The sequence below is a fragment of the Chiloscyllium plagiosum genome, chromosome 7 (genome assembly GCF_004010195.1).
Source record: "Chiloscyllium plagiosum isolate BGI_BamShark_2017 chromosome 7, ASM401019v2, whole genome shotgun sequence".
NCBI classification, from domain to species: Eukaryota; Metazoa; Chordata; class Chondrichthyes; order Orectolobiformes; family Hemiscylliidae; genus Chiloscyllium; species Chiloscyllium plagiosum.
The window spans coordinates 984239-1011161 of NC_057716.1; the positions used below are offsets into that span (position 1 = coordinate 984239).

Consider the following 26923-nt stretch of genomic DNA (forward strand, 5'->3'; position numbering starts at 1 on the left):
TCTCCGCCCCCACCCCCACTCCGGCCTATCACCCTCACCTTGACCTCCTTCCACCTATCGCATTTCCAATGCCCCTCCCCCAAGTCCCTTCTCCCTACCTTTTATCTTAGCCTGCTGGGCACACTTTCCTCATTCCTGAAGAAGGGCTCATGCCCGAAATGTCGATTCTCCTGCTCCTTGGATGCTGCTTGACCTGCTGTGCTTCTCCAGCAACACATTTTCAGCGTCACCATCTATTTCCCTACAATCTATATCTTCCATATCCTTGTCCACAGTAAATACTGATGCAAACTACTCGTTTAGTATCTCCCCCATTTTGTGCAGCTCCACACAAAGGCCGCCTTGCTGATCTTTGAGGGGCCCTAATTTTTCCCTAGTTACCTTTTGTCCTTAACGTATTTGTAAAATCCCTTTGGATTCTCCTTAATCCTATTTGCCAAAGCTATCTCATGTCCCCTTTTTGCCCTTTTGATTTCCTTCTTAAGTACACTCCTACTGCCTTTATACTCTTCTAAAGATTTACTCGATCTATCCTATCTATGCTTCCTTCTTTTTCTTAACCAAACCCTCAATTTCTTTAGTCATCCAGCATTCCCTATACCTACCAGCCTTTCCTTTCATCCTAACAGGAACATACTTTCTCTGGATTCTCGTTATCTCATTTCTAAAGGCTTTCCATTTGCCAGCTGTCCCTTTACCTGCGAACATCTGTCCCCAATCAGCTTTTGAAAGTTCTTGCCTAATACTGTCAAAATTGGCCTTTCTCCAATTTAGAACTTCAACTTTTAGATCTGGTCTATCCTTTTCCATCATTATTTTAAATCTAATAGAACTATGGTCGCTGGCCCCAAAGTGCTCCCCCACTGACACTTCAGTCACTTGTCCTGTCTTATTTCCCAAAATTAGGTCAAGTTTTGCACTTCTCTAGTAGGTACGTCCACATTCTGAATCAGAAAATTGTCTTGTACACACTTAACAAATTCCTCTCCATCTAAACCCTCAACACTATGGCAGTCCCAGTCTATGTTTGGAAAGTTAAAATCCCCTCCCATAATCGCCCTATTATTCTTACAGATAGCTGAGATCTCCTTACAAATTTGTTTCTCAATTTCCCTCTGACTATTAGGAGGTCTATAATACAATTCCAATAAGATGATCATCCCTTTCTTATTTCTCAGTTCCACCCAAATAACTTCGTTGGATGTATTTCCAGGAATATCCTCCCTCAGCCCAGCTGTAATGCTATCCCTTATCAAAAATGCCACTCCCCACGCCTCTCTTGCCTCCCTTTCGATCCTTCCTATAGCATTTGTATCCTGGAACATTAAGCTGCCAGTCCTGCCCATCCCTGAGCCAGGTTTCTGTAATTGCTATGATATCCCAGTCCCATGTTCCTAACCATGCCCTGAGTTCATCTGCCATCACTGTTAGGCCCCTTGCATTGAAATGAATGCAGTTTAATTTGTTAATCCTACCTTGTCCCTGCCTGCCCTGACTGTTTGACTCACTTCTGTTCTCAACTGTTTCAGTCTCAGATTGACCTCTTTCCTCACTATCTCCCTTGGTCCCACCTCTCCCTTCCCCCCACCTTACTAGTTTAAATCCTTTCGAGCAGCTCTTGCAAATTTCCCTGCCGGCATATTAGCCCCCTTCCAATTTATGTGCAATCTGTCCTTCTTGTACAGATTTGTACAGGTCACTTCTACACCAAAAGAGATTCCAATGATCCAAAAATGTGAATCCTTCTCCCATACACCAACTCCTCAGCCATTTTGTCCTTAACGTATTTGTAAAAACCCTTTGGATTCTCCTTAATCCTATTTGCCAAAGCTATCTCATGTCCCCTTTTTGCCCTTTTGATTTCCTTCTAGAGCATCTGCTCTATCCTCCTATTCCTGCCCTCACTAGCTCGTAGCACCGGGTGTAATCTAGATATTACTACTCTCGAGGACCTCCTTTTAAAATTTCTGCCTAACTCTCTGTAATCTCCCTTCAGAATCTCAACCTTTTCCCTTCCAATGTCGTTGGTTCCAATGTGGACAATGACCTCTTGCTGGCCCCTCTCCCCCGAGAGAACATTCTGCACCCTCTTTGAGACATCCTTGATTCTGGCACCAGGGAAGCAACACACCATTCTGATTTTTTGATGTTGGCCACAGAAATGTCTGTCTGTACCTTGGACTGGAGAATACCCTAACACAATTAATCTCTTGGGACCCGGTGTACCCCTCATTACATTAGACCCAGTCTCAATACCAGAAACTTGGCTGTTTGTGCTACGTTCCCCTGCGACTCCATCACTCCCTACATTTTCCAAAACAGCTGACCTGTTTGAAATGGGTATTGCTTCAAAAGACTCCTGCACTAGCTGCCTACCTCTCTTACCTTTCCTGGAATTAACCCATCTACGTGACTGTATCTGAGACTTTCCATCCTTCCTATAACTGCCATCCATCACATACTGTTGCAAATTCCTCATTGCTTCTAACTGTCTCTCCAACTGATCCATTCGATCTGATAAGATTGGCAACCAACAGCATTTATGGCAGATATAATCTACTGTAACCCTTAAAATCTCTTTAAACTCCCACATCTGACAAGAAGCACATATCACTCTACTAAAGACCATTTTTGCTTCTTCACAATCTGCAGACCCAGAAATAACACTGTCTTATTCCTCTACAAACACTGCCCCAGGTTAAGTTACTAGTTATGATTTATATTTTAAGTTTAATCAAGAGGCATATCTCCAAAAACATATAATCAAGAAAAAACCCACTCTACTCATTACTGCAGACTTTCTGTTGAATACACTTAAAACAACAATACACTTATTTGCTTCTGTGCTGTGTACTTCGCCCAACAGCTCCTCCAAGATCAGTTGTGAAGTTCACTGTTTGTTAATTTTCCCAGATGCACTCCAATGTCCAGCGATATATGAATTTACATTAGTAATCTGTTATTAACCCCCAACCTACCTTCCATTGCCCCACTGATGAGCAATTCTGAGACCTTCCAAAACTTAATTCTCAGTAACACAGAATCTGAGGAATTAGTTTGTGTCACACTGGGAAAAGGTTTGAAAAGCAGCAATTTAGTATAACCCTTTCTTTAATTGCATTCCTGAAACTGTAGGACATGGTGCTGTGAGGCTGTAGAGAACATGACGTGGTTACTAAAGGAGTGGATCAGGCTGAAGAGCTTTGCTGAACTGCAAATTTTATCCAAAATCTTGTCAAATCCTGTCCCAATAATTGTGTCCAATGGTTTGGGTCAGTTCTTCAAAGGTAAGACAAGGAGGTAAATTCTGTTCCCTGCACTTCTTTTGTACCTTTGGTAAGGAAAAGAGCATGTCTCCTGTCACTCTGCCAGCACAGGAACGACACTCTGCTTTAGGATATATTTAGTCTGCAAGTCGATGAAGCCTTTTATGAAGACCATCCCAAGATGTCAAATGAAATGTCCCTGTCGTTAAATTGGTGCAATCTTCTCTGTTACCTCTGTTTATGTAAATTGTGATGATGTTTGCATTATGCATGACCTGTGGAACATCTGGTCTCCCATCAGAGAATGGGGTCTAGATGGTGCGGCAGTCACTGAGACTTTCTGTGTTTGATTAGTTAAGTAATCTGACATTTTGACTTATTTCCAGAGTAGCAGTTATTAAATTTACAATTTTCTGAGCTAATTGTTTCAGGACATTATTAATCAACTGCTCATAGATCCAGCTTCCAAGCTGCATGTTTTAAAATGGTGGAAATCAGAGCAGGACTTATACACTTAATGGTAAGGTCCTGGGGAGTGTTGCTGACCAAAGAGACCTTGGAGTGCAGATTCATACTTCCTTGAAAGTGGAGTTGCAGGTAGATAGGATAACGAAGAAGGTGTTTGGTGTGCTTTCCTTTTTTGGTCAGAACATTAAATATAGGAGTTGGGAGGTCATGTTGCAACTGTGCATGTCATTGATTGGGGCACTTTTGGAATATTGTGTGCAATTCTGATCTTCCTATCGGAAGGATGTTGTAAAACTTGGAAGGGTTCAGAAAATATTTACAAGGATGTTGCCAGGGCTGGAGATTTTGAGCTATAGGGAGAGGCTGAATAGGCTGTTTTCCCTGGAGCGTCGGAGGCTGAGGGGTGACCGTATAGCGATTTATAAAATCATAAGAGGCATGGATAGGGTAAATAGACAAACTCTTTCCCCTGGGGTGGGGAATTCCAGAACTAGAGGTCATTGATTTAGGGTGAGAGGGGAAAATTTAAAAGGGACCTAAGGGGAAACTTCTTCATGCAGAGGGTGAAGCGTGTATGGAATGAGTTGCCAGAGGAGTGTTGGAGGCTGGTACAATTACATTTGAAAGACATCTGGATGGGTATGTGAATAGGAAAGATTTAGAGGGATATGGCAAATGGGACTCGATTAGGTTAGGATATCTGGTTAGCATGGACGAGTTGAACCGAAGGGTCTGTTTCCTTGCTGTACATGACTCTAAGTCTGTATGATTTCACACTGCTTCCTCTGTGTTTATTGCCATTGAATATTGAATGACAGCTTCTTCAGTCTGAAAAGTACCCCAGCCAATATAAATATATTCTCCCATTAAAGATGCCATTACTGACATAGATTTCTGAGTGAAAACTTTTATTGTTAATTGTATAACTCAATACGGCAGAGCTGGGATAAAAGGAACCCAATTAAATTAATTGAAATTTGAAAGTTACAGGATCATACTTTCAAAATGAAGCATCACTTATCATATCGTGACTTTGTCTCCTTTTACCCCTCCAGAACATTTTACCTGATGCAGCAACACTTAAGTTATCTCCCGCAACATAAGAAATGTGAATATTCTGATAATGGAAGAATCCAACAGACATTTATTATGGTTGACTATTATATACAAACTTATATTCACAGTCATATCAGTGTCTGGCAACTTGCTTTTCCTGCAGCTAGTTGCTGTCACTCAACATCATTGCTGGAGTTTTCTTCTTCACTGTCATAGTGCATGATTGAAGTGTCACACATTGGTTTGAGCTGGCTTAAGTTCCTATGCAATGTAGCACCTTGGTTAGTAATGACTTTGTCCGATCTGGACTGATTGCATATTTTAAAAACCTATGCTGATTTTGAATTATTTGTATTTGTAATATGCACTCTGACCAGTGCAAAGTTTAAGTAGTTCTCTACCTGTTCACTTGCCGTACATCACTTTCTGTTCTGTCTTTGAAGAAGAGTGAACTTTTTCTTGGAATGTTAAGAACAGTTGATTGCGGGGCAAGGTTGTTCACACTTTTCCTCCAAGCATAGGTTGTGCTGGTGATGATAATGTCTCCTTCGTAAATGTTGCATTTTTAAGCAACAATGTAATATAAACTTTTTTTGATGTGTGACACTTTATGATAATTGATTCAATGATATTTATCATATGTTCTGTTAGATTGTTTGAGCATGAATAACGGGGTGATAATGTGATATGGGTCACTTAGTAACCTACCTTGAAACAATTTACCATCGTACTGTGGTCTGTTGACGGACACTATCTATTGTGGAATAAAGAATCAGGAATATAGTGCTTATTATGTCAATGAGGGCTGCATTTGTTGTGTTGCTAAGTCATCAAATAATGAGAAATTTAGAGAAGTAATCCAAAACAAGGATGTAATGTTCCCTGTGCACTGTGACTAGTTCTGTCGCTAATTTTGTCCAAGGAGTGTTTGGAACATCTTGTGGATGTCTAGTCTCCCTCTACCTCTATGTGATACATTTTGCATGCCTCAATTGCATTCACAAGTCATTAAATTTCTTGATTCATCCCCAGTCAGTGCACAGATTCACATGCTAACCATCTTGAGTGTTCAGTCCCAAGTATCCCTGGTATAATATGAACATGATATTGGTGTTAGGACTTATTTGACACTGGAAATGTGGGGGTGTACCAAGTTTGTCTTTGTATGGGGAGAAAGTGAGGTCTGCAGATGCTGGAGATCAGAGCTGGAAATGTGTTGCTGGAAAAGCGCAGCAGGTCAGGCAGCATCCAGGGAACAGGAGAATCGACGTTTCGGGCATAAGCCCTTCTTCAGGAATGGGGAAAGTTTGTCCAGCAGGCTAAGATAAAAGGTAGGGAGGAGGGACTTGGGGGAGGGGCGTCGGAAATGTGATAGGTGGAAAGAGGTCAAGGTGAGGGTGATAGGTCAGACTGGGGTGGGGGCGGAGAGGTCGGGAAGAAGATCTCAGGTTAGGAAGGCGGTGCTGAATTTGATGGATTTGACTGAGACAGGGTGGGGGGAGGGGAAATGAGGAAACTGGTGAAATTCGAGTTCATCCCTTGTGGTTGGAGGGTTCCTAGCCGGAAGATGAGGCGTTCTTCCTCCAACGGTCATTTTGTTGCTGTGGTTTTGTTGTTGTCTTTGTATGGCCCAGATGAACAAATCTTCTTGGGTGCTTACTTCTTTAATATTGTCAGGCCACTCCTGAATAATGCTCTTTTGTTTCATGTGTTCGTAGTTGCCAATTGATACTGTTCACATTGGTGTGGCAAAAGTTTAACAGATCAACATTGAAAACATCTTCAATCTGGTAGTTTAAAGGATCAATGTGTAGATCAAGAAGAACATTTTGTGTGGGTCAAATAATCTGCTCAACATATGAAACATCATATCCTTGCACCTTGACAAATGGGACACTGCAAATGTGGTGGTGCATTCATTAGTGGTCTGTGGCAAATAATTTCTCGTTCCATATGATCTGTTTCATTGGTGAATTGTTTGCCACATAAATATGTGTGAAACCACATGTCACCAAATATTAGAACTAATGTCTTTGGCTCTATATTGGAATATTTGTCTTGCAGAAATGACAGGGACTTTGAAGCAAAGGCTTCAGGCTTTCTTTTTTAATCTTACAAAGGACTTGCATCTATGCCATTTTATGATACATCCACTTCAAGAATCATGAGTTTTCTGTAGTTGTAGTCTTGCCTTCAGCAAGTTTTTGCTGACTGAGCCTGCTTGAGAGAATCAAAGACATATTAATTCATCTTGCTACACCTGAAGGATGTTCTTCTTGAGCATGTCTTTCAGCAGAGATACCTGTCTATGAAAATCGTATGAAGGTCCCATGAAGTGGATATATAATGAGAGGACATTGACAAATTTGTGGCATATTAAAGATTGTCTTTTGTCCTGTGTGGTCAGCATTTGTTTAATATCCTTGATTGTAACTGAATTAGGTGGACATCATGGTCAGAGTAAACAGACCCAAAGAATTTTATGTGGTTGTTAAGTACTAATTTGTGTTGTTTCGCTGCCATTATCAGAAAGTAAAAGTCGTTACCATGCCTTTGCCTCACCTTTGACTGCAATATGGTCAGCTATGAAAACAGACAGGCACATTCTCAATAATTTAACCTGTGCATTGCTGGAATAGGTCTCAGCTAATCAGGAAAATGGTAAGTGTCAGAAACAGTACCATCAAAATGATAGAGAAGGACAATTAACTGGGGAGAACCAGTTTCAGTTGAATAAAGAATTTCGCTGGACCAAATAAATTGGTAGGAAAATCAAGCTGAACAATGGGCTAGTTTCAAAGAGTTGATGGTTTGAGTATAGTCATGATATATTTCCCCAAAAGAAAACATGATGGTAAACAAATCTAGAGTTCCCTTGATGATAAAGGAGATAGGAATTAATATAAAGAAGAATAAAGCGTGCTTATGACAAGTATGTGTTTGTTGACTGATTCAATCCTGTTACATGTTGTTCCACCTCAGTGAATGCAGTTTGAATAACATTATCCTATTTCCTTATGAATTAAATGTTGTACACCCAAGTGTGCTACAGTTAGTAGATTATATTTGTAAATGTCATTAAGATTTGGTAGATCAAATAATTTTTTAAGTGAAACTCTTTCCAGTGCAGTTATTCCAGTACAAATTTAATGTAATTGTCACAAGAGCCAAGGTGATGTTACAAAAAAATGTTGTGCCATTATTGTGATGCAGCACTGCTTGAAAAGGTGCTGGAAGCAGATTCAAATGTTTTCAAGCGTAAGTTCTCAAAGGTTGCTCCTGTGGTGAAATTATTTGAGGGCTTTTGTGATGCAGTGATAGTGTCCCATCTCTAGGCCAAAAGAACCGAGTTCAAGTCCCAGCTGCTTCCGAATGTAATATAACATGTCTGAATGGGTTGACTAAAAGTAATTAAATATTTAAAGGCTAGAAACTGAAGGGAGGGAAATATGACTGTAGCTCTACACGTGTATCCTTCCAAGGATTTTTTTTTAAAGTTCGCCTTGCATTTCATACATTTTTGTAAAATACTCTGATAGTTGTAGATTAAATAACCCAGAGTTAAAAATCACACAACACCAGGTTACAGTCCAACAGCTTTAATTGGAAGCACACTAGCTTTCGGAGCGACGCTCCTTCATCAGGTGATAGTGGAGGGCTCGATCGTAACACTGTGTACACCCCAGTCCAACACCGGCATCTCCGAATCAAAATAACCCATAAGTCTTGATAAAGTTATTTCTCTTTGCAAACAACATAACTCGACTTTTACACCAAATTTATTGATTTTTAAAGTTTGAGAAAGTGGTATTGGCATGTCTGAAGTTCTGGGATGACATTTCCTCGTACAATGATCGATGTCTTTAATAAATCCGAGTTTTAAGTTGAGTGAATATTGCACAGTGCTAGTTTTTGAAAGCAGGCGGTACCTTCGGAAAGGGACAAGAGTTGTCGGCGGAAATCTGTTAGTGTTGGTGCATTGAGAGCGGCGGAAGAAGTTTGTCGGAGCTGTTTTAGTGAGGGATTCTCCAGGTCAAGTGGCTGAAAATTGGAAAGGTGCTGCAGTACAGGTGGGTAAGGGGCATCGAGAGTTGTAGCTGCTGGAAAAACAGCAGCAATTTAGACCCATTTGAGGCCTAAATATTTGATATTACCTTGGTTTTAAGCCCTTTACAGAAATATATTGATTTGCTCCCGACCAGTATCATTTTGATAGTGAGAGAGCCTGTAAGAATGTATAACTCACATTGTTACGACAAGAGGGACGTTCTTAAATTGGAGAGGATTCAGCAGAGATTTGCCAGGATATTACTAGGACTGGAAAGTTTTAGTTATAAGGATACACTGGGACTTTTTTCACTGGAGCTTGAGGTTGAAGGTGACTTTACAGAGATTTGTAAAATCATGAGAGACATAAATAAGGTGAATAGCAAAGGTGTTTTCCCTAGGGTGGAGGAGTTCAAAAGTTGGGGGCATTTTTAACTGAGAGGAGAAAGGTTTAAAAGGGACACGAGGGCAACTTTTTCCACACACACCGTGGCTCAAATGTCGAATGAACTGCAAGCGGTAGAGGCAGATATAGACATTTGGTTAGGTACATGAATTAATGAAAAGTTTAGAGAGAGATGGGCTAACTGCAGGCAAGTGGGACTAGTTTAATTTGGGAAACTTGGTTGGCATGGACGAGTTGGACTGAAGGGTCTGTTTCTGTGCGGTATGACTTTCTGATAATCTGGCTCATTTTAGTGCTTCCTTTCATTAAGACCTTTCATGTGTTGTTCACATCCCCTCAAAAAATAGTATATACAATAAATCATTGAGTGATATTTGGATATCCACTTCAAATACTCAAACTCCATCTCAAGTAGTGAACAGTCTTTCTTAAACAATTTCCTTATTTGCTAAGTTCACTTTTTACTGGTTTGAATGGGTGACATGTTCTACTTTTGCAATGTAGGAGTAGATTTTTTTTCTACTTCAGTTTAAGGAATATCTTGGATTTAACATTTCCAGCTCTTTAACTATCTGTTGTTCCTCTTATACTTATCCCAAATGTCATTTCTTGACTGAAAAGTCCAAGTTACTCCCACTTTTTTAGCATGAATGTGACTCAAGGAGCAAATGTTGTGTCCCGTCACAGCACCACTTCTAGTACTTGGATGCCTGCTTGGTTCTCAGAACTGCAGTTCACCACTTCCTTTGTCTCATCTTCTTGTGGCTGTGTATTTCATAATTTTGCTAGCTTTGTTAAATACTGGTTCAGCAGAGCAGTACTTTTAAGGCTTCTAACCATCCTTGAGCCTGTATGTATTCCCACCTACTTCTACATCATTTGATGAGACCATATCAGCTCTCCTTTATTTGTGCAGTGATACCATGAGATAATGATCATACACCAGGTTATAGTCCCAACAGGTTTATTTGGAAGCACGAGCTTTTAGACCGCTGCTACTTCATCAGGTAACTGTGAAGCAGGATCATGAGACACAGAATTTATAGCAAAAGATTACAGTGTCATGAAACTGAAATTATCTATTGAACAAACCTAGATTGTTAAGTCTTACATCTTTTAGAATGGGTTGTAATTTTCATGATTTGGAGATGCCGGGGTTGGATTGGGATGTACAAAGTTAAAAATCACACAACACCAGGTTATAGTCCAACAGGTTTAATTGGGAGCACACTAGCTTTTGGAGCACTACTCCTTCATCAGGTGGTTGTGGAGGACACAATTGTAAGGCACAATTTATAGCAAAATTTTAAAGTGTGATGTAACTGAAATTATACATTATATATTTTTCAATGTATAATTTCAGTTACATCACACTGTAAACTTTTGCTATAAATCCTGTGCCTTACAATTGTCCTCCACAACCACCTGATGAAGGACCGGTCTGAAAGCTAGTGTGTTTCCAATTAAACCTGTTGGACTATAACCTGGTGTTGTGTGATTTTTAACGTTGTAAGTTTCGGTTCATTAGTATAATTAATATAACATTTAATGAACTGAAACCCTCAACCCATTCTAAAAGATGAAAGACTTAACAACAATCTCGGTTCAGTATATCATTTCATTTGCATGACACTGTAATCTTTACTATAAATTCTGTGTCTTATGATCCTGCACCACAGCCACCTGATGAAGGAGCAGCGCTCTGAAAGTTAGCGCTTCCAAATAAACCTGTTGAACTATAACCTGGTGTTGTGATTTTTAACTTTGTCCACCCCAGTCCAACACCGGCTCCTCCACATCATGACATAATGAGATTTTCATCTATCATTGGAAATAGGAATGGTTAATTTTAGTATGATCTATCACTGCAGGACCTCAGTATGTTTCTGATGCCTTGCCAGCAAATACTCTGCTCATTAGTGTTAGTGTCAAAGAACGTTTGCATGAGCTATAAATATATCTTGAAGATCAGGTATGATTCACCAACATTAATTTATTGCTTGAAATAAAAGTGTCAAAGCCCAGCTGGAAATACATGTTCATGATTGTGAGTAAGAAAATTCAAAATATTCTATTTGTCAGCATCAACATCCCTGGCCTTGATGGACACAAACTTTAATAAAAGAGGTTGATTATTTGCTCTGTACAAACTCACTTTCAAGTCAAAATAGGAGCATCAAGTTGACTGAGGCTGTGAAACTTTGTCATCTAACATATCCCAAATTAATTTGGATCTTGAAAGGCTTTTCATATTATTGTTTACTGCTATGCTATTGAAGAAAGATGATACAACTTTTGGACTAGATTTAATAAGTTCTTAATTCTTTTACTATAACCTCCTCTTCTGACTCTCACTATTACAAATCTCCCATTTCTTATTTGAAGGCATAATGGAGCCACAGTGCAAAAAGCAAAAAACAAGAGTACTTAGCACATTTACTTGGGAGGTGACGCCTGTCCTTTCAGATGAAAAGTTATGTGAAGTTGAACTTCTGGAAGCATTTGCAGCCCCTATTATCAATAAAAAACAAACATCTTGTCTTATCAAACAATTGACTTGTCTCTATCCACTGAACAATCTTCCACATATCAAGAGAGTACGAAACTGCAGGGACAAGAGTGATCATCCTTTGGAAATCATCATTTGCCTACTCCGGGATATACCAAATAGAGAAGTATCTCTCAATGACCTTTTTCCTGAAGCAAAGGCTGATGGACTTGGAGAACCTTTTCGGGTCAGAATACCAGCGTACCAACCATTGACTAGATCTCAATTTGAAGTAGCTAGCCAGCACTGGCCAACAACCTTTCGTGAAAACAAACAAGTGACTGATGCCCTCCAAGGTCACCTTTTTAACACTGAAGAGAAAACAAAAATGCAGACATTTATGGAAAAAGCTATTGAAGCAGCTACAGTTGGAAAGAAAATGGGAATGGAGCCAGTCGGTGCTGTGATTGTTAACCCAGCCACTGATGAGGTGGTTGCAGTAGGTCATGATTGCAGAAATGGACCAAATCCACTGCTTCATGCAGTTATGGTGTGTATTGATCTAGTCGCCTACAGTCAAGGTGGTGGTGCTTTTAATCATAACAAATATCATAACTGTTGTTTTAAGGCAGTGGAATCCTTTCCTGGTGAACATGCAATCAACATTGGTAAACCTTTGCTTCCTTCAAACGATGATAGTCTCAGAGAAAATATTGTAAATGGGTTGCCCTACATATGCACTGGTTATGACCTGTATGTTTCAAGGGAACCATGTGTAATGTGTGCAATGGCACTGGTCCATTCCAGAATACGCAGAGTGTTTTATGCAACATCGTTTCCTGATGGAGCATTGGGCACTAAATACAAAATACACACAAAAAAGGATCTTAATCACCATTATGATGTTTTTAAAGGATTGATGGAAGATGAATGTCAGTTTCTTTTGTCTTAGTTTTACACAGCCATTCATTTTGCTTATGTACTGAAAAAAACAATTTTGTTCCATATGAGTTTTTAAAATGCATTCCATTTTACATAATATTAATTCGAATGGAGTACCAATTCTTAAGAATTCCATGAAAATATTTGTTTTGAATAACAATTTTTTGATTTTAATTTTTAAACAATTCAATTTTATATTAATGTACAAAAAATCATGGCATAAGGGTCAGCAACAAAAGTAGAATAAAACCGAAGTTTTCTGAGAAACAGAATTGAATGCAATAGTCTGGGCAGAGAATAATAAAATCAATTGTAAAGTTGTATATGTTGAGCAGGAAAAGCCTCAGCTAATGAATCAAATATTTTATTTGAAAGAAGAGAATGTTTAAATCAACAGTTTAGGTATCACGAGTACTTTGGCAATTGCATTGAACAAGTGAAAACTGTCAAAGAGCAGGGCTGAAAATATTTTAAAAGTTATGAGGGATGTGACTAGTAGGCATAGAGGGAAAGTGATTCAGGGGATGCGATTATGGTAGCTCAAGGAGTCATCATCAATAGTGAAATGAGGAGCAGGAACTGTGCTATAATGGCAGCGTTGATAAACTTCTTACCTCCAGTGTTCCTTTGCCAAGGTGGGAACAAGGATCTTCAAATCATGTGGGGTGCTACTAATTCTGGAAAGCTTGGACGTGTGGGCCTCAGTCTAGATGAGAATATTGCTGCACAGAAATGGAGAAAGTCAACAGGGAGTGCTGGAGAAACTGTCATGCATAACTGAGGTATAAATTACAGTTTCTACAAAATGAAGGAAGAAGTTCAGAGATGAGAAATATGTAGGGCTTGATCAAGCAGCCTCATTAACAATCAAAGAAGCAGAGATTTGGCCTAGTAGTGTGCTTTTTTTGACACAATGTGTATAATTTGCTTACGAAACTTGCAGTTTAAAATATCCAAGTATACTGTCAAAGATGAAAAAGCAGTCCATGACTAGCAGTGGGAGAAAGGGAGGACTGCAGAAGAAGGGTGTATGCCCGAAACGTCGATTCTCCTGCTCCTTGGATACTGCCTGACCTGCTGCACTTTTCCAGCAACACATTTTTCATGACAAGAAGTGGTTGAGCCTCAAACTTCGCAGGTACTCATGCTATCCTCTGCCTTATTTCTTCCCACTGAGGCCTGGTCTCTCCACAAAAATAGATCCCTTGTTTATCCTACCCTCTGGAATACATACCATACTAATCTTTAACCTATGATTTCAACATTAAAGAACAATTTCTTGATTCTCACACTCCTTTTAGTGCAAAGTTATAGTTGTTGGATGTTTGAGATCAAAAGGACAAGTGTTGGATTGTTTACAAAGGAAAAGATAAAGAAAAGTGTGGCCTTTCATCACTTGCAATGTGCAAATCAAAGGAAGTGAACGCAAGACATTAGGTATGTGAACACCCTCATCTCTCAGCTGTGACCACAATACTAGTGAAGCCTATTTCAGTAGTACTGCAGAAAAATTAATAAAATCATTCTCATTCTGGCTGCATTTTTACTCGCCATGTTATTTGAACAGTGAATGAGGCCTGTGGCGCAGTTGATAAAATGGACAGAACTCTGATAGTGAAGATTGTTTGGTATGCTTGCCTTTATTAGTGCAGTGAAAGTGAGGACTGCAGATGCTGGAGATCAGAGTCTAGATTAGGGTGGTACTGGAAAAGCATAGCAGGTCAGGCAGCATCCAAGGAATGAAGGACTTTTGCCCGAAATGTCTATTTTCCTGCTCCTTGGATGCTGCCTGACCTGTGCTTTTCCAGCACCATTCGAATCTAAACCCTGCCTTTATTACTGCATTGAGTATAGAGTTGGGAGGTTTTGTTACAGCTGTACAGGACATTGGTTAGGCCACTTTTGGAATACAACATGCAATTCTGATCTCCCTGCTGTAGGAAAGATGTTATGAAACTTGAAAGGATTCACAAGGACGTTGCTAGGGCTGGAGGGTTTGAGCTATAGGAAGAGGCTGAATAGACAATATTTTCCCTTAAATGTCAAAAAACTTTAGTTATGAAGAGATTGGATAGACTGGGGTTGTTTTCCATTGGAGCAGAGGAGGGTTGGGGAGAAGATGGAGTACATGATGGAGATGTATAAAATTGAGGGGCATAGGCAGGGTAGATAAGAAGGAAACTTTCCCCTTGGTAGAGGAAACAATGACCGGGTACTTAGATTTAAGGTAAGGGGCAGGAAATTTACAGAGGATGTGAAGACAGATTTTCATACAGAGGATGGTGGGAATCTGAAACTCAGTGAAGGTGGTTGAGACTAAAACCCTTAATATTTTAGTGATATTTAGATATACTTGCTATGCCAAGGCATACAAGACTATAAGGACAGAGTTCTGGAAAATGGGATTAGAATAGTTAGGTTGTTTTTGCCTAAAAGCCCTTTTTTATGCTGTAAACCTCTGTTTAAAGCCTTTGATTCAAATTGACAGTTTGAATTATTCTATTTCAACTTTTTTTTTGTTAAAGCAAAATCTGGTATGCTTTTGGATAAGCAACAGATCACTTTGTTAAAACCAAAACAAAGAGTTATGATCTATCAAGCAGAGTTCCCATCTAGGATCGGACTTATCCGTTAATAATCGGTTAGGATCATAAATGTAAACTTGAACACCTCATTTTCAAGGAGACAATTTAAGATTTGAAACACCTGAAAGTCTCATGGTATTTTTAGTTTTTATAACAATCGAAATTACTGTCTTTAGAGCAGTTACCATTACAAAGGAAAATGTGATCTATTAATACAAAGTAGACAATGTTAAAAAACCATTTGCTGTCCAAAATAAACAAAGTTGATAATGCCATATGGGGTGCTTTGTTGGGGGTGACCAAATGCTTGATTCTGGACGTTTCACTGAAATGGTCATCAAATCTTCACAACTTCTTGGAACTATATTATAGCTATTTTAGGGATAAATTGTGTATGCAACTGTGCATTTTTGAAAGTTTGTTCTACATTTATTCCCTAAAGAAACAGATTGTCCTGATCTGGTTTATACATGACTCAGCTAATTCTTATCTAAATAATCCAGCATGCCACTCCAAAATCTAAGAAATTGGTTGGCACAGACTTGGCAGGCTAAAAAGGCCAGTTCCTGCTATACTGTTTTATGTTTATTCTTGATTCAATCTCCAATTTACATTATTAGCAGACATGGTATCGATAGTCATTTGTGAACTGAACCAAAACTCAAGTTGTTTAACTTTTGCAAGAATATATTTCTAAAATGAAGGCAAAATGACAATTCAGCACAACTTAAACATTATCAGAAAAAATTTCCTCTACTAAATTTGTAGTACCATGTATGTGTTGCTGTGCATATTCCAAGGTGTAACTACATTAAACTGTTTTGTTTATCTTCCTTTTGGCATCTAATTTCCAACAAGACATTTCCAACATGGAAAGGGATCTTCGCAAGAAAACAGTCTAGTTATATTTATTTCTTATCGAAAGTTCCTGTAATTGTCTAGTGTATAAGTTAATCAGCCAGAGTGTGGCAAACACATGACTCTTTAAATATACTTGAATTTTAAGCCATACAATACCAAATTAAGAGTTTAACAGAGAAAAAAAGAGAGTACAGGATTAGATCCTTGAATAATTTTTTAATAATGGCCTTTCTGCTCCTTTCAAACTTATTTATACCTTTATAGTCAATTGCTTTCTACCACCATCTGAATTTAAACATGGCATTACTTTTCAACATGTGAACAAAGCTATAGGTTAGGAATGCCAAAGTAGTTTGGAAATGAATTAGCACCCTTAAATTAAGGGGAAAAACCAACACCAAATACAAAAATAAATGTAATATAACAATGAATCACAGCAAAATATACATTTATCTCTCCAATACTTAACATTCAGTTTGCTGATTCTGAAATTCTGAATGGAGGGAAGCAGTCAGCATTCAATATACAGCATTAATAAGTCAATTAGCAAAGTTTTAAAAAATATCAGCCACAATACCATTAAGGTCAAAATTGTTTTGTTGTTTATAAGAATTAACTTTTCCCCTTAAAGTTGTTTTATGTGCACAGACATGTTGTGCATTTTTGGAAAAAAGTAAAAAAAAAAGTTTAAAACTGATTTTTATATTTACCAATGCTAAATTCTACTTCAAATCAAACGTTCAAATGCACAGACCAAACATGTGGTCTTAAGTAATGGTTGCATTTCTATGATAACCATTCATCCTAACATGGAGTATCAAACCAACTCCATTTATTTGTGTTGCCGCTAATCTTAAATGGCAGACTGCAAAATTTGCTAAATCAGCAGACACAAATTGAAGTGTCAAAACTTTGGGCAGCTTATATAATTCCTTGCAGCAACTCCAAGAGTAATGCTGTTGCAAGCAAAAAAAAGCCTGAAAAAATAGCAAGACAACCTACTCCCAATACTGTATCAGTGTCACTGTTAAATCAGCTAAGATTTGACCAAAAGCAACTGGGCTGATAATACTAATCTTTCTACATGAAGCTAGTTAGCTCCCACTCAACATTTTTTTTCTGAAACAAGCAACAGATCAAGAAATTAACATGAGAATTGTAAATGCTTGAACACTGACAAATTGACGTCACCACTGAAACTAAATCAAGACAGATCAGTGGTATAGAACAGCTGACAATCAATTGGCAAACAAACTAAAATATGATCAGCCAAAATACATTACAAATCATAAGGTTTTCCAAAGTACAATTTCATAATAATTCCCTTCAGCATAAACTATACATAGAAACTAGTACACAGCAGAATATCACTTTTATAGATTGAGTGCATTTTGTCAAGTGATATTACATCTTACAGAAGAATGTATCCTACTATATATGTATTCCAAGCAATGAAGTATTTCATTTTGGTAACTGATAAAAGTGAAACCAGTAAACAACTGTTACTGGTATAATCCATGAAATGGATTACATTAGTTTACTGTATCAAGTGTTTACTTTGATTATCCACAAAATCTATCCCTGTACCATAATTTTCTTCAACTTCAAAAGAAAACAAAAGCAATCGTGTGCTTTTAATGAAGATTTAAGATGACAAAAATAATCTTAAAAGTCAATCTGCCAACCATCTTTTAATAATGGCAGTGGCATATTCCTCTGTACCTTATAATAAATTAGCAACAAGCTTTTCACCCCAAGTGTCCCAAGTTGCTGTACTTCTACACAATTCCTTTCTTTAATACACTTGTGCCAACTTCATGAAGGTGTGCACAATTTCTTAAGTATAATAAAGCTCCTTGCAATTTTAAAGCTGGGCCTGCCCAGGTTCTTGAGGGAAGCTTTTTGGTGTTTATACCAATTACCATATTTCATTTGTCTTTCTCCTTTTACAAAACAAACAAAACTGTTTTTGAAATGGATACAAACAATGAAAATGGCAATAAGATATACAGACTGCTCAATACACTAGTTATAGTTAACAGTACAGTAGATTACCAGCTTTAAAGTCTTCCCAGTAAATATTAACAAGCCTGTTAGAATATGGGTGATCACTTCCAAATTAGTATTTATTTATTCCAAGGATCCGAACACCATGTAGCTGAGGCAGCTTAGGAATCAACACTGTTAAGAGGGATGCTGTATTGACAATAAAATGCGTTGGGTCATATTTGGTATAAAAACTGGCCAAGAAATACCTGCAAGAAATAAAATATTTATAAAACTCAATTGAAAAATAGCATAACATTTCCAGCAAAATAACAGTTTAACAAAAGTTCCTTGCTACAAATACCAATATAATATTTAGTCATTAAATTCTGCATCTCTGAAACTTTTAAAAGACGTTTGCATGTATTTGTTAAATTTCTATTTTCCAATGTTCTTTATTTCTGCAACCAACTACAAAAATAATAATTCAATTTGAAAACATGCTCTCTTTCAATTTTTTAGCTAGTCAGTCTGCTTAAAGTGAAGAGCACAGGGGAACAGATCAAAGATCTCTTTCCACCACCAGGCTGGTTACGGAGTGTTGGAAAACCTTCTTTCATTTCAATTCAATTCTTCCCTTGTAAGAAATCTTTCTTCAATAAAAAAAAGCTGTCATAGATTTGAACATCTAAAGTATGTTTCTATAATATATCATCTCCTACCATTATAAATTGTGTTTTATTAAACTGTTTTTTTCAAAAATGTAATGTCCTAACAATGCTGACCATAATCCAAATTGTGAACAGTACTGGCTGAAATCAACTTTGGTGAGCTATTCAAACTAGAAGTGAATTTTGGCATCATCATTGCAAATCAAAGTCTATTAAAAGTGGAGTTACAGGTAGATAGGATAGTGAAGACTGTATTTGGTATGCATGCCTTTATTAGTGCATTGAGTATAGAGTTGGGAGGTCTTGTTGCAGCTGTACAGGACATTGGTTCGGCTACTATTGGAATACAACATGCATTTCTGGTCTCCCTGCTGTAGGAAGGATGTTATGAAACTTGAAAGGATTCACAAGGATGTTGCTTGGATTGGAGGGTTTGAGCTATAGGGGGAGGCTGAAAAGACAGAATATTTTCCCTGTAATGTCGGAGACAAAGTGACTTTATAGAGGTGTATAAAATCATGAGGGGCATGGACAGGGTCAGTAGAGAAGGTCTTTTCCCCAGGGTGGGAACTACAGGGCATACATTTAAGGTGAGAGGGGAAAGATTTAAAAAGGGACATCTGGGGCAACTTTTTCACACAAAGGATGGAGCATGTATGGAACAAGCTGCCAGAGGAAGTGATGGAGACTGACAGCTATAACATTTAAAAAGCATCTGGATGGGTACATGATAGGAAGATTTTACAGGGATATGGGAAATGCTGGCAAATGGAACTAATTTATTTTAGGATATCTAGTCGCCATGGATGAGTTTGACTGAAGGGTTTATTTCTGTGCTGTACATCTCTATGACTCTAACTTCCACTTCAACACACACTTAATGAGTTCTGAGTAAAAGGCACCTCTAGGTAACATTAATTATAACATGATTGAATTTTGCATAGTTTGATAGGGAAACGAATGGCTTAAGACTATTAATTAAAACTTATACAAGGGCAACAATGTGAGCATAAAAGCTAAGCAGCTGAAATTAATTAGGCTAGCAGACATCTGTACAGAAGCATTTTCAGACATTTAAGGGGTATTTCAACATTCTCAGTACAACTAAATTCCTACTATAAAAGGAAATATCTTGTCAAATATCTTGATTCCCATTTATCAAGCGTATGTATTATTCCTTCAAAAGATTTCAATAAATTGGTTAAACGGAATTTTCCTTTCACAGAACTATAATGACGCTCCTAGTTATCTGATGTCTTCTAAATAACAAATTATAACCTCCCTAATGATCAGGTCAAACAGCTCCCCACAATTAACTGGCCTACAGATTCCTGTTACAAATACAGAATGATGCAGAAACTCAGCTGGTCTGCAGATCTGTGGAGAGAAAAACAGAGTTTACGTTTTCAGTCTGTTATGTTCGTCCAGAAATTTTCTGCCTCCCTCCATTCTTCAACAGTGGGGTTATCCATTTGAAAGATCAAAACCAAAGTATCCACTTCATTGACCACCTCTCTTTTTACTTTAAAAGTATGCCAAGTTGAAATCCGTCACAACCCGGAGACCTAATCAACACACGACTCCACTACAAATATTCAATGATGCTCCCTCCACCTCCATCTGGGGATGATTTATCCAAAGTCTCTCAACTCAAAAAATTATGTCCTTAAACAGCAAACCCTAATTTTAAAACAGTGACCCCAGTTCTTGACTCACCCACAAGAGGATATAGGTTTTAATTTTAATTTAGTTATACATTATCATGTAACTTACATTTTTTTTTAAATGTCATGCTAAAGTAAGACAAAGTACAACCCATTTAACAAAGACAACAGCTTGGGATGTTATCTTTGATGCAATCCTCAATTTCAGAACAATATAGAATCCCTACAGCAAGAAAAGAGGCCATTCAGTCCACCAGGTGTGCACCTACCCTCCGAAGAGCATCCCAACCAGACCTAGCTCCCCCACTCTATGCCCAAAATTCCACATTTACGATGTAGGCCCCAAATAGTCAAATGGGAATTAGAAGAACAAATATGCAGGGAGACTGGGGAGACTTAGAGAAGCAATATGTTGTCATAGTAGGGAATTTTAATTTTCCTAACATAGACTGGGACTGCCAGAGCACTAAGGGCTTAAACGGGGTGGAATTTGTTAAGTACATTCAGAAAAGTTTCTTCAAACAGTATAGAGACGGTCCTACTCGGGATGGGGTAAAACCTGACCTCCTCTTGGGAAGTTGGGAAGGACAGGTGACAGTGAGGGAGCACTTTGGGACCAGTGACCATAGTTGTCAATTTTAAAATCTTTAAGAAGAGGGACAAAACTGGTCCACGCGTTAAAAGTTCTAAAATGGGGCAAGGCGAATCAAACCCAGGTCCCTGCTGTTGTGATACATTAACCACTGAGCCACCCTTGCTGCCCATTACCATTAATAAAATTGTGCAATGTTTTAAAGCAATAAATCAAAACAACACAGGAGAGTGACTGAATTATGAAAACACTTATTGTAGTTAGTTAACAAAACTGGGTTCTTACAGAATAATTGGTGAAATAGTAAGGAACTTTCTGGAAGATGTAAACTGTACTCCATAATCCAACTGTTCCCAGTGTGTCAGAAGTCTTGCCTTCCCTTGATCTGGTGTTTCAAAGGGTGTCCCTTTGACTGCATGCAAGAACACATACATCCCCTGTAGGTATGTAAAAGTCAGTTAAATTACAAATAACAAAATGACCAGATTACAACCAGAAACAAAGCTCAAAAATAACAGACTTGTTGCAGTTTAGCAATTCTCCCAGGGAAAAAAAAATCAAAACATGTTTTAATTCAGGAAACTAAGGAAAAATTAATATTTTAGCATTGCCTTTTGTCTATTAACTTTTGAAGTAAGATTATATCTTCAAGATTTTTTTGGGAAGAGAAGTTAAATGGACATAGAAAATTATCAAAATAAAGCAGTTAGCATATTTAGCTAAACAAAAGCAAAATACTGCTGATACTGGAAATTTCAAACTAAACATATTCAGCCGGTCAATGTACCGTCTGTGGAGTGAGAAACCGAATGAACATTTCAGGTCAATGACCTTTGGAACTCTTGATTGTACATCTTCCTATGTTTGTACAACCTCAACTAGTTTCGTTTGACATGAACACGTTGCAAATTAAGAACAAGGCCTCAAAATGGTTGGTGTCAAAATGAAAATGTCACTGGCATAGGAGGAGATGGTCTTCTGAGAATGAGGCTCAGCATCAAAGTAGAAATAGCTTTTTTACTTTACTCTACACCTAACCATGCTATACTGAGCTTTAACTACTCAAATATACTGCATAGGAGATCATTCAGGCCATCATGACCCAGTGATTGAAAAAAGTTAACAAACGCAATTCTACTTATAATTTTGGTCTATAGGACCACAGGCTGCAGCACATCGAGTACATAGAACATAGAAGAATACAGCGCAGTACAGGCCCTTTGGTCCTCGATGTTGCGCCGATCCAAGCCCACCTAACCTATACTAACCCACTATCCTCCATATACCTATCCAATGCCCGCTTAAATGCCCATAAAGAGGGAGAGTCCACCACTGCTACTGGCAGGGCATTCCATGTACTGTATTTCAATGTCCTTCCTACCGAAGTGCATCACCTCACACTGCTCTGCATTAATCCTCATCTGCCATAAACCTGAAAACTACACCAATGTGTCACTGTCCTGTTGGAGTTCCACACTGTCCATCACAAACATTATAATTCTTCCAGGTTTAGTATCTGCATATTTTGAAATTGTCCTACAGTCACACACCACACAGAAATACCGATTCACTCACTATTGTGAGGAAGTGCACTATTCACACACTCCCTGAGGACAGACTTAAATACTGACACCCACCAGACAAAGCAAGTGAAATGCTGACAAGGTCACCCTGGAGCAAGAGAAATACCGACAGACATTCCATGTCTGTATTAGTTTCTGCGTATTAATGAGTTTCTCTAAATCTCTGTATCAGTGTGTGTGTGTATATCTGTGTGTGTCTGCGTGGGACGAGTCTGGCAGTCACTATGGTGCTTACAGTGATGTAATATCCACCTGACACGAGTTCTGAGGAAGGGTCACTCGACCTAAAACGTTAACTTTCATTTCTGTCCACAGATGCTGCCAGACCTGCTGAGCTTTATTTTGCTGTCAGTCTCTGCTCGTCTCCCCCCAGCACTGTACAGCTTGGAGTGGAGGGTAAAAATCATCAGAGATTCAGTTTACGAGGGACAGAGGGAGGGCAGCAGCTCACAGCATCATCAACAAACACACACACACACACACAAACACACAGACAGTCACAGGCACACAGACACACACACACTCAGAGAAATAGACACATAACATGTGCAGAGAGATAGATACACACAGAGGGGCACACAGATATACATATAAACGCACACAAATAGACAAGTGCGGACAGAAATGCGCAGATACATGCTTGGACATACAAACACACTTGGAGTCAGAGAGTTACACTGAGTGTTTGTAAACAGACCTATCGGCCCATACAGTCCATGCGGATGATAATCTCAATCTAAGCCAGTCCCACTTGCATGTGCTTGGATCATATTTTCCCAAACCTTCCCTTATACTTGCACTTAATCAAATGTCTTTTAAACGTTATAAATCCTATCCCTTACAATTCTCTCTAAGACTTTGCCCACAACAGAAGTGAGACTCACCGGCCTATAATTACTAGAGTAAATATCCAATATATTTTTAAATGCAATGAAAGCTTCTAATGTTATTACCCTTATAGGCAGTTAGTTCCAGATCCCAGCATCTTTTGAATTAAAAGGTTTCTCTTTAACTGTTCTTTAATTCTTCTACCAATTACTTTGAATCCTGATGACACACCACTATTCTACCAAGGGAAGCTTGTCTTTCCTATCCACTCTATCATAGTTCCTCAATTTTATACACCCAATTCTCTCCCAGGCCTCCTCTGGTGTACAGAAAATAATTTCAGCCAATCTTTGCCATTTTTCTTTCAATTCTGGAAACAACATAACAATAAATATTTGTTTGGGCCTCTACTATAATTGAAGTTTCCCAAAGTGATTCACAGGAATGTTGTAAGACAAAATACAGAGATATCAGAGCAGATAGCCAAATGCCTGGGTTAAGAGATATGTTTAGGAGGTGTTTTAACGAACAAAAAAGTGAAGTAGAGGAGTGGACAGGGGGATTTCCAGAGCTTGGGGATCAATGAGAAATATAATTGGGAATGCACACGAGGCTAGAATTAGCCAAGACCTTGGCTTGTGTGGGTGGAATAGATTATAGAAACGCAGAGGAGCAAGGTGATTTTTTTTTTGCCTAAAAGCAAGGATAAGAATTTTAAAATCAAGACATTGGCACTCAGTAAAACAATGTAGAGAGGAAAGCACAGGTTTGTTGGGGAAACAAACTCGTTTTAACAATGAGTAGTAAAGTAACAGTGTTGCTGTACATTTCTATGACTCTAAATAAAGTAAAACGTTTCCCATAGATGTTTACCACCATATGTCCCTAATCTGCTATTTTCATGCATCTGTGAATGCACTCTATCCTCTAAAATGCACTCCATTCCTTTACACTTTGTCAACATCCTTTCATTTATTGTGTATTCCGTTGGCTTGATACCTCTGCTGAACTGCATTAACACTGATTTCTTGCATTGACTTCCATTTGACCAGCTTATTGAAAGCTGCCTGCAGGTTTCTTTCTCAATGTCAACCACACAAATGATTTTCATATTTTCCACCAATTTACTTATGAAAACAAAAACAGAAAGCTAGCATGTAAGTAATCAGGAAGTCTAATGGAACGTTGTCCCTTATTTCAAGCGGGTTGGAGTATAAGGGTATGGAAGTCTTATTGCAACTGTACAAGGTGCTTGTGAGACAACAAATGGAGTAATGTGAGCAGTTTTGGTCCCCTCATCAAAGGAAAGATATCATTTTGTTGGCAGCAGTTCAGTGAAGGTTTGCTAGGATGACCCTTGCTACAGAGGGATTGTCTTATGAGTAAAGGCTAAAAAGGTTTGAACTCACTGGAGTTACGACGAATGAGAGGTCATCTCATTGAAACATAGGATCCTTCAGGGGCTTGACAAGTTAAATGCTGAGAGAATGTTTCCCCTCATGGGAGAATCTAGAGGGCATAGTCTCAGAATAGAGGGGTACCAATCTGAGATTGAGAAGAAGGCAAATTTCTTCTTTTAGAGGATTGAGAGCCTTTAGAACTCCTCAGTGCGTTGTAGGGCAGTGTCCTTGAGTATATTTAAGACTGAGATAGGTAGATTTGTGATCAGTCAGGGAATTAAGGATTTTAGGGAAAGGGCAAGGAAGTCGTGAGGAATATCAGATCAGCCACAGTCTGACTGACTGGTGGAGCAGGCTCAAGGAATCAAATGGCCTATTCCTATTCCAATTTCTTATCGTCTTAATCATCTCTCCTTAAGTTTAAATTATTGATACATAACATGAAAAACAAAGGACCTTGAAGTGGGCTCCACAGAAGCTTACTGGAAAAATGCCTCCAGTCACAAAAACATCCGTTGGCAGGAAGCAAAACAGAAATGGTTAATGATTTAGTTTTCTAACTGAATTGTAATTTTCCTTGGAATTCTAGGGTATTTCATATTTATGACCAGTCTACCATATGGAACCCAGTGGAAAAGAAATTGCTAAAATCCACCTATACTGCATTAAAAGTAGTACTGTCATGAAGCTCCCACATTTTCTCAAAAACTTATATCAAATCAGTGAAGAGCAAGTTTCCCTCAAATCTGTGCAAAAAACTTTCCTTGATCGATAAGTATCTAAATTATTAATTCATCCAGTATCCAAATTTTTTTTTCCAAATATTTTTCCACCATTACATTTAGGCTGTCTCTCCTGGAATTGGGTTTATCCCTTCTGCCTTTTTAAGCATTAGCAGTTATTACGATCATAAGCAGTTCTCTGGCAACATGCTTGTAGGGATGTCGTCAAAAAAAAAAGAGTTTTTGCCATGATCTTTTGTACTTTTCTTAAAAACTTCATTCATGGGATATGATTGTCGCTGGGTATGGCCTTTTCTATTTGCTGTAAAGGCACCAGTTCTTTATGAAGTTCAAATTTTATTGAATCTGTTTCACTATCTACACGGTGGGATTCAAACCCACATCACCCAGAACGTTAGCCTGAGATTCTAGATTGCTGCCCATGATGTTACCATTACACCACCACCTCTTCCAGGGGCAATTATTCAGGCCTGGTGATTTATAAATGTTCAAAAATGTGAAATCCCTTTATCTCTTTTTAACTGTTTATTCCATTTCACATTCTGCCTCCTCAACTAACGCCTACACTGTTTACTTCTTATGAAGGTAGGCATTAAGAACCAAATTTACTGTCTCCACAAACAGGTTACCATTTAATCTCAAATAGGCCCTACCTTGTTTAGTATTCTTGTTATTCTTTATTTAATAATTTCTTTGGGTTTTCCTTGTTTTTACTTGTCAATATCTTTGCACACCAATTTTCCTCTTTAATGCCATCTCTACTTTTGCTATACTTTCTCATGGCTGTCTGCTATATTTGTCTTATTGGACATTAGTTCCACTTTCATTGCCTTTATCTTCTCCTGCACACTCCTAGAAATCTGGTAGGTGGGGAATCATCTAGATTTGGGAGTCCCACGTGTTCTTTATAGGAATAGATTTGTTCTCAATCCTCCTTGAAAACCTTCCACTGCCCTGAAATTGATTACCCTTAAATAACTATATCCAATATACTTTAGCAAGGTTACTAAAAATCAGCCTCAAATGAAAATATTTCTGTTTCCTTTTCCATAAAAACAATAAGGTAAACCATTAATCCAGACCTGAACTATTGTGCTCTTCCAGCACCGCTAATCCAGAGGCTCTCTGCCTTTATTCCTGATGAAGGGCTTTTGCCCGAAATGTCGATTTTACTGCTCCTCGGATGCTGCCTGAACTGCTGTCCTCTTCCAGCACCACTAATCCAGAAATTCACCTATTGTACTCTATGCTACTTTCTCCCCACCCCCACCCTCCTCTAGCTTATCTCTCCACGCTTCAGGCTCTCTGCCTTTATTCCTGATGAAGGGCTTTTGCCC

The 26923-nt window shown here is 38.5% G+C and overlaps 2 protein-coding genes across 6 annotated transcripts in view; one reads left to right on the forward strand and one right to left on the reverse strand.

Moving 5' to 3' along the window:
- The window catches only part of adat3 (adenosine deaminase tRNA specific 3), a 25396-nt gene extending 6559 nt beyond the window's left edge, over positions 1 to 18837 (forward strand). The window contains exons 2-4 of one of the 4 annotated variants that reach the window (XM_043692846.1): positions 3136 to 3287; positions 11629 to 12281; positions 18628 to 18837. In XM_043692846.1, coding sequence (XP_043548781.1) covers positions 3136 to 3287; positions 11629 to 12281; positions 18628 to 18783 — 961 coding nt within the window. In that variant the 3' untranslated portion in view covers positions 18784 to 18837. Of the gene's footprint in view, positions 1 to 3135; positions 3288 to 8439; positions 8861 to 11628; positions 15985 to 18627 lie in introns of those variants that run through there. The other 3 variants (XM_043692843.1, XM_043692844.1, XM_043692845.1) reach the window with 3 other exon arrangements.
- Positions 16321 to 26923, reverse strand: part of ormdl1 (ORMDL sphingolipid biosynthesis regulator 1) — a 20786-nt gene continuing 10183 nt past the window's right edge. For both annotated transcript variants that reach the window (XM_043692853.1, XM_043692854.1), the window contains exons 3-4: positions 21318 to 21469; positions 16321 to 18374 (exon numbers count right to left, since the gene is read on the reverse strand). In XM_043692853.1, coding sequence (XP_043548788.1) covers positions 18239 to 18374; positions 21318 to 21469 — 288 coding nt within the window. In that variant the 3' untranslated portion in view covers positions 16321 to 18238. The remainder of the gene's footprint in view (positions 18375 to 21317; positions 21470 to 26923) is intronic.